The 12,436-nt window shown below is 37.5% G+C and overlaps 1 protein-coding gene across 8 annotated transcripts in view; it reads right to left on the reverse strand.

The window, feature by feature from the left end:
• Positions 1–12,436, reverse strand: part of TRIP12 (thyroid hormone receptor interactor 12) — a 65,297-nt gene that overhangs the window by 15,611 nt on the left and 37,250 nt on the right. For 6 of the 8 annotated variants that reach the window (XM_072344596.1, XM_072344595.1, XM_072344592.1 and 3 more), the window contains 18 exons: positions 11,820–11,903; positions 10,331–10,426; positions 9,230–9,378; positions 8,523–8,558; positions 8,343–8,438; positions 7,832–7,924; positions 7,518–7,679; positions 5,955–6,023; positions 5,661–5,826; positions 4,927–5,044; positions 4,646–4,802; positions 4,204–4,357; positions 3,473–3,701; positions 2,696–2,814; positions 1,892–2,099; positions 996–1,096; positions 681–855; positions 24–165 (listed from right to left, as the gene is read on the reverse strand). In XM_072344596.1, coding sequence (XP_072200697.1) covers positions 24–165; positions 681–855; positions 996–1,096; positions 1,892–2,099; positions 2,696–2,814; positions 3,473–3,701; positions 4,204–4,357; positions 4,646–4,802; positions 4,927–5,044; positions 5,661–5,826; positions 5,955–6,023; positions 7,518–7,679; positions 7,832–7,924; positions 8,343–8,438; positions 8,523–8,558; positions 9,230–9,378; positions 10,331–10,426; positions 11,820–11,903 — 2,354 coding nt within the window. The remainder of the gene's footprint in view (positions 1–23; positions 166–680; positions 856–995; positions 1,097–1,891; positions 2,100–2,695; positions 2,815–3,472; positions 3,702–4,203; positions 4,358–4,645; positions 4,803–4,926; positions 5,045–5,660; positions 5,827–5,954; positions 6,024–7,517; positions 7,680–7,831; positions 7,925–8,342; positions 8,439–8,522; positions 8,559–9,229; positions 9,379–10,330; positions 10,427–11,819; positions 11,904–12,436) is intronic. The other 2 variants (XM_072344594.1, XM_072344593.1) reach the window with 1 other exon arrangement.

The following is a 12,436-nucleotide window of genomic DNA, read 5'->3' on the forward strand; positions in this document are numbered from 1 at the left end:
CAAACACATCTGCCACCTCTAACCTGGAGGTTAAGTTGTTCAGTTGCAGTGCAAAGTCTCTGTAATACATTTAGTGCAGGATTGCTTCCATCCATGTTTTCTGAACTAAAATAACGGTCTACAAATTTATGGGCTTGCTCCTTAATCCAACCCTTAATTTTTTCTCTGTAATGAAACATAAAAAGCATTTGGCCACATTAGTATTTGCATATTTCTGCAATACAAGTAAACACAGCCTGAGTACAAGATCCCTTCTATTTAACAGCAAAAAAGTTTCCCACTTCTGAATACATTTTCTCTGCTGATTACTCCTTGCACCATTTTTCCACATTCTCCAATTGTTTTTACAACACATTACACACTACTAAGAGGTTATTCTTTTTTCCTCAGCTCATCATAGAATCCTTGAATGGTTTGGAAACAACCCTGAAAGATCATCTAGTCCACAGGAAAAAGGTATCTTCCACTAGAAAAGGTTGCTCAAGGTCCCATCTAGCCCAAATCTGAATGCCTTCAGCAATGATCCATCCACAGTCTTTTCACTGTTCTTTGAGGATTATTTTAGCAGCGCTTGTTCCCAAACACATTTGATGTGCTACCTGCTCATATAACAAGTTGTCATAAGAGAGCAGCTGCAACTCAAATTCAACTTCATATTACATGCATTTTGAGTTGTGTACCTGTTATTGGAAATTGTATCCTTGGAAGCAGCTCTTGCAAGACCACTTACACCTGCTGTTCGCGCTGGCTCAATGTTATTACTGTTAGACTGTGTACTTAATCTTCCCCATGTTTTAGGATTTAAACTTGCTAAGAAGGAAGATTTAGGAGACTGAGTAGTTGTAGGGCTTTTTGCTGAAAAAAAAAAAAAAAGAATAAAATTACAAGGATCTCCTAGAATAAACAGCTTTACTGTAGCTAGTGTTAATACATTAAAGTAGCACTGTCAATAAGTTTACTCCAAAGGAACGTGAGTCATATTAAGAATATTTTACCTTGATTGTCTACTTTGTCATCATCTCTTGGGGGAGAATATTTTGGTCTCCTTGGCCCTCGTTTTGGCAGTCTTTTTCTCTTCAGAACATCACTCAGTCGTCTGTCCAGATTTAAAAACAAAGTTGTATGGTTCCATGAGTTCTCTGAGTTCTGTGACTCACCACATTAATAAGCATAAGGATACAAGGGATCCCAACCCAAAACAAGGAGGGAGCAACAGAAGAACAGACTACATGGAAGGGAGTCTCAACTCTTAATTTAATGGGAAAGACAAAATGCTTGACTTGCTGTCACTCTTCTACTACAGGTAACCAAATGCAGGAGTACCAACAAATAAAAACACAAAAATAACATGGAGCCTTTGTAACTGTCTGGTTATTCATTAATTAAATTGCACTTCATTAAAAAAGAAAAAAAATATATATATCCACAAACTCTTGAACAAACAACTAAAGACAATTGACTTGCCCATCCCTTCAATAATAACTGAAAAATGACTCTTCTCTCCAGTCCCCAACAGAAAGCAACCATGCACCATTGCAAGTATTTCTTTGAAAGAATCACTGTTCTCAGGAGTTACATGAGACTACAGCTGTCACTCTCAGCATTCTGCAGTCTCCCACCAAAAAGCATGGATTGTTTCATAGCATTACATCACAACTATCAGGTCACTAGTTTTTCCTTTATTTGCATTTTTCTTGGAAAACACAAATACTCTATAAAATGAATTAAAGCTTCCAGATGATAACTTCAACAAGGCTTCATTTTACTTCTCTTAAAGGAAAATATCACAGCCAAATACAGCTGATACTGCAGCAGCCCATATCAGTTAAGACTTTCCCAAAGGAAAAAAAAAAAAAACAAAACACTTGCTCACAACACATCGTGCACTTACCCCTGTGGGCTTAGATCCAAAGAATCCTCCCGGCTGTGTTGTAAACTGGGAGAGCCCAAATCTGCAGCTGCATTAGTGGCAGCAGTGGCTGTTCCAGTACTTATCGTTGTAGTGGTACCCAGTGTTCCTGATCCATTAGTGCATACTTTTGGTGGGCTCGTTAACAAAGCCTCAGACTCCGCTAAGTTTTTCACTTGATGCATCACTCCTTCAAAAAGGAAGAAATCTTTATGCTTAGTTTTTTATTTGGGGCTTTGGGGGAAGAGGGTACAGAACATGTAGTAAGAGGCTTCTTTCTCTTCAAACAACTTCTAGCCTCCATTATGAGGTTTCTGCAACATTTGCATAAACGTATACACACTAAATTTTATTGCAGCAGCTGCACACAGTTTTAAAAGCAGATTAATCCTTTCCAGAATAAGTTAAATCTACACTTTTTTTTTTTTTAAGTGACAGAGACAGATAGGGCAACTAAAAAGTCCTGAGAGACTCAGGGAATTCTGTCTAGTAAAACTACCTGTGTAATTTCTGCAAGGCCTCTTCAAGTCTAAATATAAGTTCTAATGTCTACTAAGCTTGTACAAACTTGTTTCAGATTCAAAAAGCCACATCTGTCTCTCCTTCAGAGTGTTGATCAGCTCCTCCCCAGTCACACAATGATATCTTACACAGATTTGCCTTATTATACAAGTAAGATAATAAACTTGTTACAGTTTGGGGGAGAGGGGTTTAAAAACACTCCCTCCCCCCACCCAGAATAATAACTGGTAGGGAAAACAGAGGGGAAAAGAAAGCAAGGATTACCTTCTCTTCTGAAGTAAACACTAAAAATGTCAGGTAGCTTTTGCATTAAGATTTCTGCCATCTGCAGGGCTCCAACTACTATCTTAAGGTCTTGACTTGACAGCATGGAGGCAATATGACTACAATAGACAATTCAGCAGAAAACTTATTAGAATCAGATTTTTTTATTTTTATTTATTTTCTGCTAACAAAGCCAGTTCATCTTACATACATTGTTAGTATTATTCTGGCACACAAGCAAATTTTCATAGTACTTATGTAAAAGCTACACATGGATATAAAATTCTCTCACCTAAGTCACTTTCCCACAAGGCATAGAATAGTTTCCTTCCTTTTAAAGAAATGAGAACTCAGTGCAACCTTTTTATTTTCAGATTGCAGCCTTTGTCTCAACCCCTAACCTAACAATATATCAAGCAGGGGAACTTGCCAGTAGAATGACATAAAGACTGTTACTGTTCACATTCTATTACTTGAAAGTCATCTCAGTGTCAGAGAAGTCTACAGGCAACTTCTAGAGCTCAGTGAAACAATATTAGACATAAGCAGTGCCGTAAGTAATCACAGTCTCTAATATGAAAAACTTCAGTTAGCACCAACTACAAAATCTAAGACTAGTAAAAATCCTGAGGAACTAGACAGCCTCAAACTTAGGAAAACATGTCATTAAAAGAAGAATTAAAAAGTACAATTTCTTTGTGGAAAAGACAAGTCGATGATTGATCAGATTTGAGTTGCAAGCATCAAAGTTCCATTCATAACCTTTCATGAACCCACCTTGACACAGCATGGTTTTTCAGCACATCCTTCAGGAGTTCAGCATCGGCAAAATAAATTATTCTAAGTATTGCTCTAAGGCACTTGTGTCTAACAGCAGGTCCAGCTGAAGAACTATACACTTCATAAAGAACACCAAACAGTGTTTTGATAAAGGACTTAGCCAATTCTGGGTCTTCTTTCATTAGTTGTGCTCGAGCATCATCCTTCTTCAATTCTGAATGTCCACCTGTGAGAAGTTGGGCATTAAATCATGGCATGGTTCTCTGCATCTTTACTCTGATGAGTTAGTTGCCTGCTGTTTTGGAGGTTTTTTTTGTTGTTATTTTTTTAAAAAATGAATTAGCTAAGATCTTTAATTTATGTCAATATAACAACCAGAAGTAAAATTGATCGTAAGAATGTAGCTGTAAATCCTTCCAACAATTTTTTAATTTTTTTAAATTTATTCCTGAGCCATAGTAGAAAGCCCACAGACTTCATCAAAAACAGCTGTACAAACAAAACTCCTTCAGAAGACTCCACCCCATGAACAACCCCCCACCAAATTTAACCCCTGAAAAAGTTTATATGAATACTTCTGGCTTTTGTTGCGAGCTTGTCTTCAGTTTATTTAGAACAATTTCATGCTTCATAGAAACAAGAAATATATTAGCCAAGTAGACTACTGTGAAATTTACCATAAGATAGCCATAGCTAGAAATGCCCGGTGTATCATAAACCATACTCACTAGTGTTTGTATTGGCTAAAGGGTTTGGTTTCCGCTGAATGGCACGTGCTGTTCCAGTATCCTCATTTATTTGCTGCATAGAGTTAAAATCAATAGTATATACACGTCCAAGTGTCGACAGGCTTATCTCATCCTCACCAACCTGATGAGCTGCCTAAAAACAAAGAGTTTAAAGTTAAGGATGCTCTAGCAAATGTAAATCTATATGAAGGTGGGGAAACAGAGCATAGTAGGAAAAACAATGACTGACTGAAATACAGTAAGAGCGGCGATTAAGCATTCAGCAGTTGACCTGTTACCGAATACCCAAACGGTGCAATATTACCCCTCATGCATTTCTTATTCAAACAAGACTGATAATTTAAAAACCATAACATAAAAGCTCAATACAACTGCACACATGTTCAAAGATCACTAGCAAGCAAACAAGTGGAATTACTACCTCTATTATTCGACTATCAATCCTGTTATAGGGATGCCAGAGACCCCTGTCATCTCGCCATTGCCATATCGCACCATCTGTATTTTGTGCATTTCCTTTCTTTAGCATAGTATCAACAGCAAATATCCCCTCTTTTGGCAGACAAGGCATCAGTTCACTGGAAAGAACGTGAAAACAATGCTTTACCACAAGTTTAAGCTGAATACTGTTTGCCTTTATTATAAAAGAGTTATTGATTTTAATAAACCAACTAGACTGAAACTTAAAACTGTATAACTTACCAGATAAGAGAAGTAAGCTCATAGAGTTCTTGAGGACTTCGTGGAACAAGGTCAATTTGCTCTTGACAACTCCCATTTGATGCTCCACAAAGGAGAAAGTGAAGTGTTTCTGCAATGTCTACAGAATTATTATTGAGACCATTAATACTGGTATGAAGACAACAGTTTGTGCTGGACACTGTACAAAAGAAATAGTCACTGCCCCAAGCAAACAGACAGAATAGAGTAGGACAAAAACTCTCTTCAGACATCATGAGAAGAACATCTGCTGTCCAGCAGAGGGTTTTGGTGTGCTTTTTGTTTGTCCTACCCCCTGGCCTTTAAGAGGCATCTTGCTGGGTGGACAGGAGGGGATATCACTAAACATATGTGGCAGGGAAGAAAGGATGGGAACATACAGAGTAGTTGAAGTCACAAGTAAAAATTCACAAGACAGAAAGAAAGAAAGAACTGGGGACAAAAATCAGCAACAGTTTTTCTTTCTCTCCATGTTTTCCCTTCAAAAAGTGTCCTTACATCACATTTCCCTGTCTAATAAAAGTTTATAAGAATTGTGATTCAACTTAAAAAATAAACAAGTACTCTGTATGACATTAACTAAGCTTAGTATCCCAGGGAAAGCATAACAAGAGAAAAAGAACAATACTTGTTTAACCAAGTGCACAGAGTTCCCCACTGACCACAGCCACAAACTTAAATAGGCCCCCGAAAATATGAAAAAAGCAAGAACTCACTTTGCTTCATAAGTTGGACTGCAAGCGTTGGACAATTGGAACACATTAAGGAAAACATGCGCACCACCATGATGAACATTCCTGAGCTCAGGATGGGAGGTGTCACTACCAAGAGTTGCTGGATGTTTGTTAACAAGTCCTTTGAAGCAACCTGCTGCAGCAAGTTCTTCAGGAGCAAACAAAAATCAAACATGTTAGTCTGATAATAAAAGGTAAGCCCTTAGAAATAAAAGAAAGGCAGAGAGAAGCAAATAAAAATAAAAATCAACCTCCATAAAGAAAACCAACCCTTACCTCCTCGTGCTGGAAATTGTCTACCAGCCGTGCAAAACAGAGACAAGTGCTTTCAACAGACTTTTTGTCCTATTAAAAAAAAAAAAAGTATGCCCTTTAATTAAACAGTTGTAACATATATAAAATTAAGCTGTTATTGACATATACATAAAATGTTAAAAGGCCAACTAGGGTACATTTAACATATATGACACGTTTTACCATACACTACAGTTCTGAATTCTAAGTATATTAACACAGTCTAAATCAGTCTCGCATGTCTTGGATCTCTCACATTGCCTGGAAAATGCCTCTCACTTTCCACAGAAACACATTTCAGGACATTTACAGATTAGTAAATGGGTCTCTATTATTCTTTTTGGATTCTGCAGAGGGGAATCAAAAGGAAGGACTACGAATTCAAAACAACGGGAGACACAGACTAACCAGACATGAAGGGTATCAGAATGCATGAAGGCTGTAGCTTCAGACCACAAAGCACAGCCAAGTTACCAAATCCAAACACAAGACATTAAGAAGTACTCTAAAAACAACTCTAGTTAAGACTTCAGGTGGGAAATAGAAAGTTTCAGTGAATGAGATGGGGAGGGATAGAAAACTAGGCAACAGGTTGTGGGTTGTTTTTTTTTTTTTTCGATAAAAATCAGCTTCAAAAATGACTGAAGTTGTCTTTGTTTGTACTGTAACCTTTCTTCAGTCACCATTCCTCCTAGTACTGCTGAAATGGTGCTTCCTGTTTTTAAGCAACCTTCTAAACCCATACAGAGCCACAAAATCATTTAGCTCAGGAAAGATCTTTAAAAGCATTAAGTCCCACTATAAATTTGGTTAAGTTTAATGGTGCTGTGTGTGAAGCTACCTCAAAGATTCAAGTAGCCTTTCAGTAAGAGGCAGAATTAAGAAATCACAAAAAAATGATTACCTGGAAAGTTCCATTTATTTTTATTTGGTTTATTGTTGTGTCCTTAACAGGGATTTGACAACCAAGCAGTACATTAAAGTTTTTTTTTCATGCAATAATCATTTTAAGTGCTCATTCATTGACACAGCAGCATTACAAGACAAGCAAATCCACTACTTAGGATCCATCACTTGAAAATATTGTGCAGGAGTAGGGACTTCATTATAAGAGACCAATAAGCCATCAAATCAGCAGAAGAACCACAACCTTAACTGAAACTGAAATGTTTCAGGCTTTAAAGTGGGAAGGCGATTAGTAACTCCTCTATTTAAAAAAAGAACAGCAATATAACTTGATTTCCTCTCATTAATGGAAAACAAGTAAAGACTACAAAATCACTGTTAGTTGTGTTCTAAGCTCAAGTACCTTATTCCTCTGATTTTACAAAACTAACAAGAGAATCATGATTCCTTACAGCATAGTTACAGAAGCCTAAAGCTTCAAATGCACATCAGAACATCACAGCTTGACACTACAGAAGCTTAAAAGTAGTATCAGATTATCTTGCAAAGTCAAATAACACACAGTAAAAACTAGGTATCTAATGGAAGCTTTATACTAATTCCAGGTCAAAAGGAAACCTGCTTTACAACAGCTCTTACCTGATGGGTTAACCTTTGTGTAAGCAGTGGCAAAGAGTCTGCCACAAAGTGAAACTCATCAGGTGTTATGCTCTGACAGCAATTGGCAGCAATAGCTAGTGCATTCCTCTGCGCATTTATACTGAAGAATTCCAGATACAGCAAACAGTCAGCCAACCCACCCTGTAACAAAAATAAATGTTTTCATTCTCAATACTGCTAAAGTTAATGAAACTTTTTTTTTTTCCATGAAACTTTGTTTTCACAGAACTTGCAGATCATCAAGATGGGGAATTGGAAATGCAGAGGTAAAAGGTGATTACTTCTGTACTTACTGCCTGCAGAATGGCTTTACTATGCCTGCGTGATAGCATCTCCAGGGCTGTCAGTGCCTGCTCTGCCACATCAATGCACTGAATAACTTGCAGCTAAAATAAATCAAGAAAATTTGTAAAGCAATTACTAAATCACTCTATATGAACAATGTTCATTAACACTTGGACAGTTAGCCTGTATTAAGACAGATACTAACACAGCTACATTGCTACATGTAACTAAGTCCAGCAATTTAAGGCTAGACCAGTTCTGCAGCTACTCTATAACTACTCCAAGAGTTTCAAGTATGTATAATTTCTCAGTATCTTGTCAACAACAATAAGACAAAGTTTACAGTGATTCACACTTTTCACTGAGGCTATGAACAAAGAAATCTATTTTAAAAGCTTCTAATGCATTGTGCATTGTCTTCTAAGCTATGAAAGAAGCAATTATATGAGTAATCCTCAAGTTAGGATAGGAGAGAGAAAACCTTCAGATTGGTTTAGTACTGTTTTGATTTAACGTTACCTTCTCCAAGAAGACAGAAATTGCATCTACCACTACAGCAGATGATCTGGGAAGTGCTTCCATCATGTATGTTAAGGCTCGACAAGCATGGTTCATCTATAAAGTATACATAGAGATCTGCTTTAATTTCAGATGATAGCACTTATTAAAAGAAATTCTTTAATACTATAAATCACTTACGATGTCAAAGTTGTGCTCCATCTGCAGCAGCGTTATCTGTTTTTTAAAAAAAATAAAGACTTAGTAAAAGAAGTATCCAGGTATCAGCATAAAGTGCACAAATCTACACTGTAGCTTTTCATATACAGCCATGCACAGTTGTTCACACAATGTTAGTTGAAAAAACACCATACAGGTTAACCAAGGTTTAACTTTTGTTCGGGGGTGTGTTTTCTTCATTACACAGAACTATCCACCAGATGCCCACATTTTTCTGGGACATAAAATCACAATCACAAGTTAACCTGTGAGACCACTGTGGAAGATGTTTAAGGTCTTTCTCTACACGGTTCTCTTGGCTCACGCATGCCTTCAGGTATGCATTTTTCAGACTTCTGCCAGAAGGGGCAGCTACCTTATTAACAACATGAGCAGCAAGGTCTGTTTTACTGACATTTACCAATTCTTACCACAGAATAAACACTCGATACAAGCAAGCTCTGTTAAAGAGCAACCTAAAGGCTTTCTAATGAAATCTCTACACTCCAGTGGGTTTTAACCTGAAGATGTAACTGATAATGCACAGATTGTCAGATTTTCCCAATGTTAGTTCTAAATGCAACCACATGGACCAAATACCTCAAAATTATAAATACTTGATTTAAGCAAAATATTCGGTGAAACATTTTATCCTCCAACAAACAAACAAAAAATGATTTATTTATTACCAAAGCTGGCACAACACTCTTGACTGGAAATCCTCCCAGTGTTTCTTCATTTCCCATGACCAACAGCTGGCACATCTCAATAACTGCCTGTAGTTGCTGACTTTCATCAGTGGCTTGGAGACCTTGTAAAAGCTGCTGGGCTTTAGAACCTACATAAGCGAAAAAGATTAGGAAAGAAGATATTAGAAGGTAAGTGTTCAGTGCAACTGCCATGCTATACTTCTGCCAGAGTGGAAGACCAGAGATAGTTTGCCTTCCTCTGTATTTGAAGTTCTCTTCCTTCCCCTGCCATGTAAAAGTGGAGGGAAAGGGAGATGTAATCTCACTCTTGGCAGTCCTTCCAGTGCAGACTGGTCACAGCACAGGGAATCCATCACACTGCTCATCATAGTCATCTCTGCCAACCTATAGCAGGTGATAGAGCCCACACTCCAAATTTATAAAGGAAAGGACTTCTTAACATGCTCCCTAAATAATATAGCACATGGAATATTGATTAGACCCTATCATCTTCTTGGAAGGGATTTTAACATGCTCGTTTTGGCTCTCCTGCAAGTCAAATCACCTTGAACTATCCAGCTTTCATCATCCAACATTATACAACAGAACAACAATAAGGACCCACGCTCTCCTTGGGACAGTCTGACAACTAAGACACATCTGAAGCTATGAACAACAAACCTCAGAACTCACACATCCTAATTGCCTTCAAGCTACCTTGAGAATTTGTTTAAAACTAGAAAACAAACAAACAAACAGGGGGTTCAGAGGTCTTCTGTTAAACAGCCCATCATGCAAGATAAAAAGAAAGAAAGGGTAAAAAAAGTGAACCCTCCCTTCCCCACCTAGAAGGGAACATCAGGTGGAAACCAAAAATAATTTAAAAATAAAAGAAATATGGCTAAAGCAAATCTGTCCTCCTTACACAAAGACAAGCTAATTAATAATGTTTACTCCAGTCTAGCAATTAAGACATACAAATCTCCAACATGTAAAATATTAAATGATGTAGCTAATACAAATACTAGAATTTACTACCAACTGAATTCTACTAGTCTGGAAGTGGAAAGAATTAAGTCAAATTAGACAAACTTTGCTTACTAGCTCCACTTCCAATTGTCCTGTGGAAGAGCTGCGACATCCGAGGACCAAGAGGGCCAAACAGGTGAGGAGGAAGACCCCTAGCCTCTAACAGAGCTAAAAGCAAACAGAGGATAACAGCCATTGTCAAAGCTTCTACATATATTTTAAAAGCTCAAGTTCCATGAAGCTATAGTTTAAGACAACTAGAATTTTGACACTTTAGGAAAGAGGAGTTAGGATTAGATGACTATAACTACTTCAATTTCTAAACACACACAAAAAAGATGACCTTTAGGGAACAAAGAGGTCATTTTCGTATGCACCAGAGCATTAAGACCCCTTAAGAAGTCACCCACCAAGTTTCCAGAGCTACATATTTTTTACAGAGGAAATCTGGTCTACTAAATATTACAAATCAGTCACAAACTAGCAGATATACTAGGCATTAACTCCAAACATGGATTTAAGCTGTGCAAAAGTGGTTAAACTTATAATTTTCAGAGGTTCAGGATCCAAGCGGTGCTATTAATCTGAAAAGAAGGATACACAGCTTTATTTGCTGATGAGCAGGGTGATCTGTTGAATATTAGTTTGGGGTTTGTTTTATTTGTTGTCTTTTAAATAAACACTTTCCAATAGACTTAAGTTATGCTGGATTAATTGGGAGATTCTATCTTTTTACTGTAGTAAGTGTAAATGCTTTGGATCAATACAAATATGGACACAAAAATAGCTCAATATTCCTAACTTGTACCTATGCTTACTGAGAGCAATAAGCAAATGAAATGCTACTGACAAGGCACTCAGTCCCATGTTAAAGGTATAGATCAACCAATATCTGTCATTTTCAAGCGAGATTATGATCACAAAACTCCTTGCAAAATAGCAACAGAAGAAAAAAAAAAAACAAACATCACCAAAACAACCGCAGGACATGAAAACTGGAGTTCATACCTGTCTGTACTCTCAAACTATGAGAGATCTAAATCCTTCTACAACTAAAGACATGAAATAGAATATTTAAGAACAAATAAGTTTTGTTTGGTCAAAGCTTATAGTAACATGAGCATCAGAGATGAACATGAGCAAGAGAAAAACAAACATTATCCTGAAGCAGGCAGAGTAACAGCCGGTCAAATGCAGCCTTTCAACTGGAAATTCATTGCTGCAAAAACAGTCTGATATTTTGGAAATGCTTATGCACTTAAGTAAGTTAGTTCTCCATCAACCCCTCACTGCCCAAATAGCAGTGTATTACACGCCACAGAAACACGCAAGGACGCTCAACACCACCTCTGGATATTAGTTGCAAATTCTTGCATCTTTAGTGAGTTAAAGTTGGCGGTGTCATACTTAAGGAGAGCTACAGTAAGAAAAGGATCACATTCACAGACGAAGAAACAAAATAAAGCATTCCTACTATCTGTAAAATACAGAACTTAGGTCAGTATGGGTAATTACAGGCTGTAAACAAAAATAAGTTATAACTTAGTTACAGATTATATACCTTGTAGTCTTCCCATCTCAGAGTCATCTGACTCACTTTCTCCGGATGTTGTCATACCTACAGCCCCAGCAACAGAGCTAGAAGCTAGAAGAAAAGCAGATTGTGAGCTACAAAACTTTCATCACCTCCACCATCAAGGAAAGGGTCCACTATCAGAAAAATGCTTCACTTAATACTGTTCAGTAAATTAGTCTGTTCCTCCTCAGACTGTTGCCACTGTTTCATTTTTAGGCCCATCTCTCTGTTCTTTTCCCCTTTTTCCTTTTTTTCTGGGGCACAGATCCATGGGTCCCTCCACCCCACTGGTCACATAACCAGGCTAAACCAGCCCCTGAACTGTTGACACACTGCCACCACACTTCAGTGCAACTACTTCAATAAAAATCAATGTCAGCCTAGAGAGCTAATCCTTCCCATAAAAGAACAAGGCTACACCAACATGAAAACAAGTCAGATCAGCACATAATCTTTCACATACATTTGTCTGTATCATTACTAATTTCATGCCTTAAGTGTTGGGCTGCATTCAGTTAATTTTGACTTTTCATACTAACGTAGCTGATTTTAAAACACAGACATTTGCGTTTTTTCTATAACTCCACATAACTGCTGGAAAG

This window comes from Excalfactoria chinensis, chromosome 9, assembly GCF_039878825.1.
Source record: "Excalfactoria chinensis isolate bCotChi1 chromosome 9, bCotChi1.hap2, whole genome shotgun sequence".
Taxonomy (NCBI): Eukaryota; Metazoa; Chordata; class Aves; order Galliformes; family Phasianidae; genus Excalfactoria; species Excalfactoria chinensis.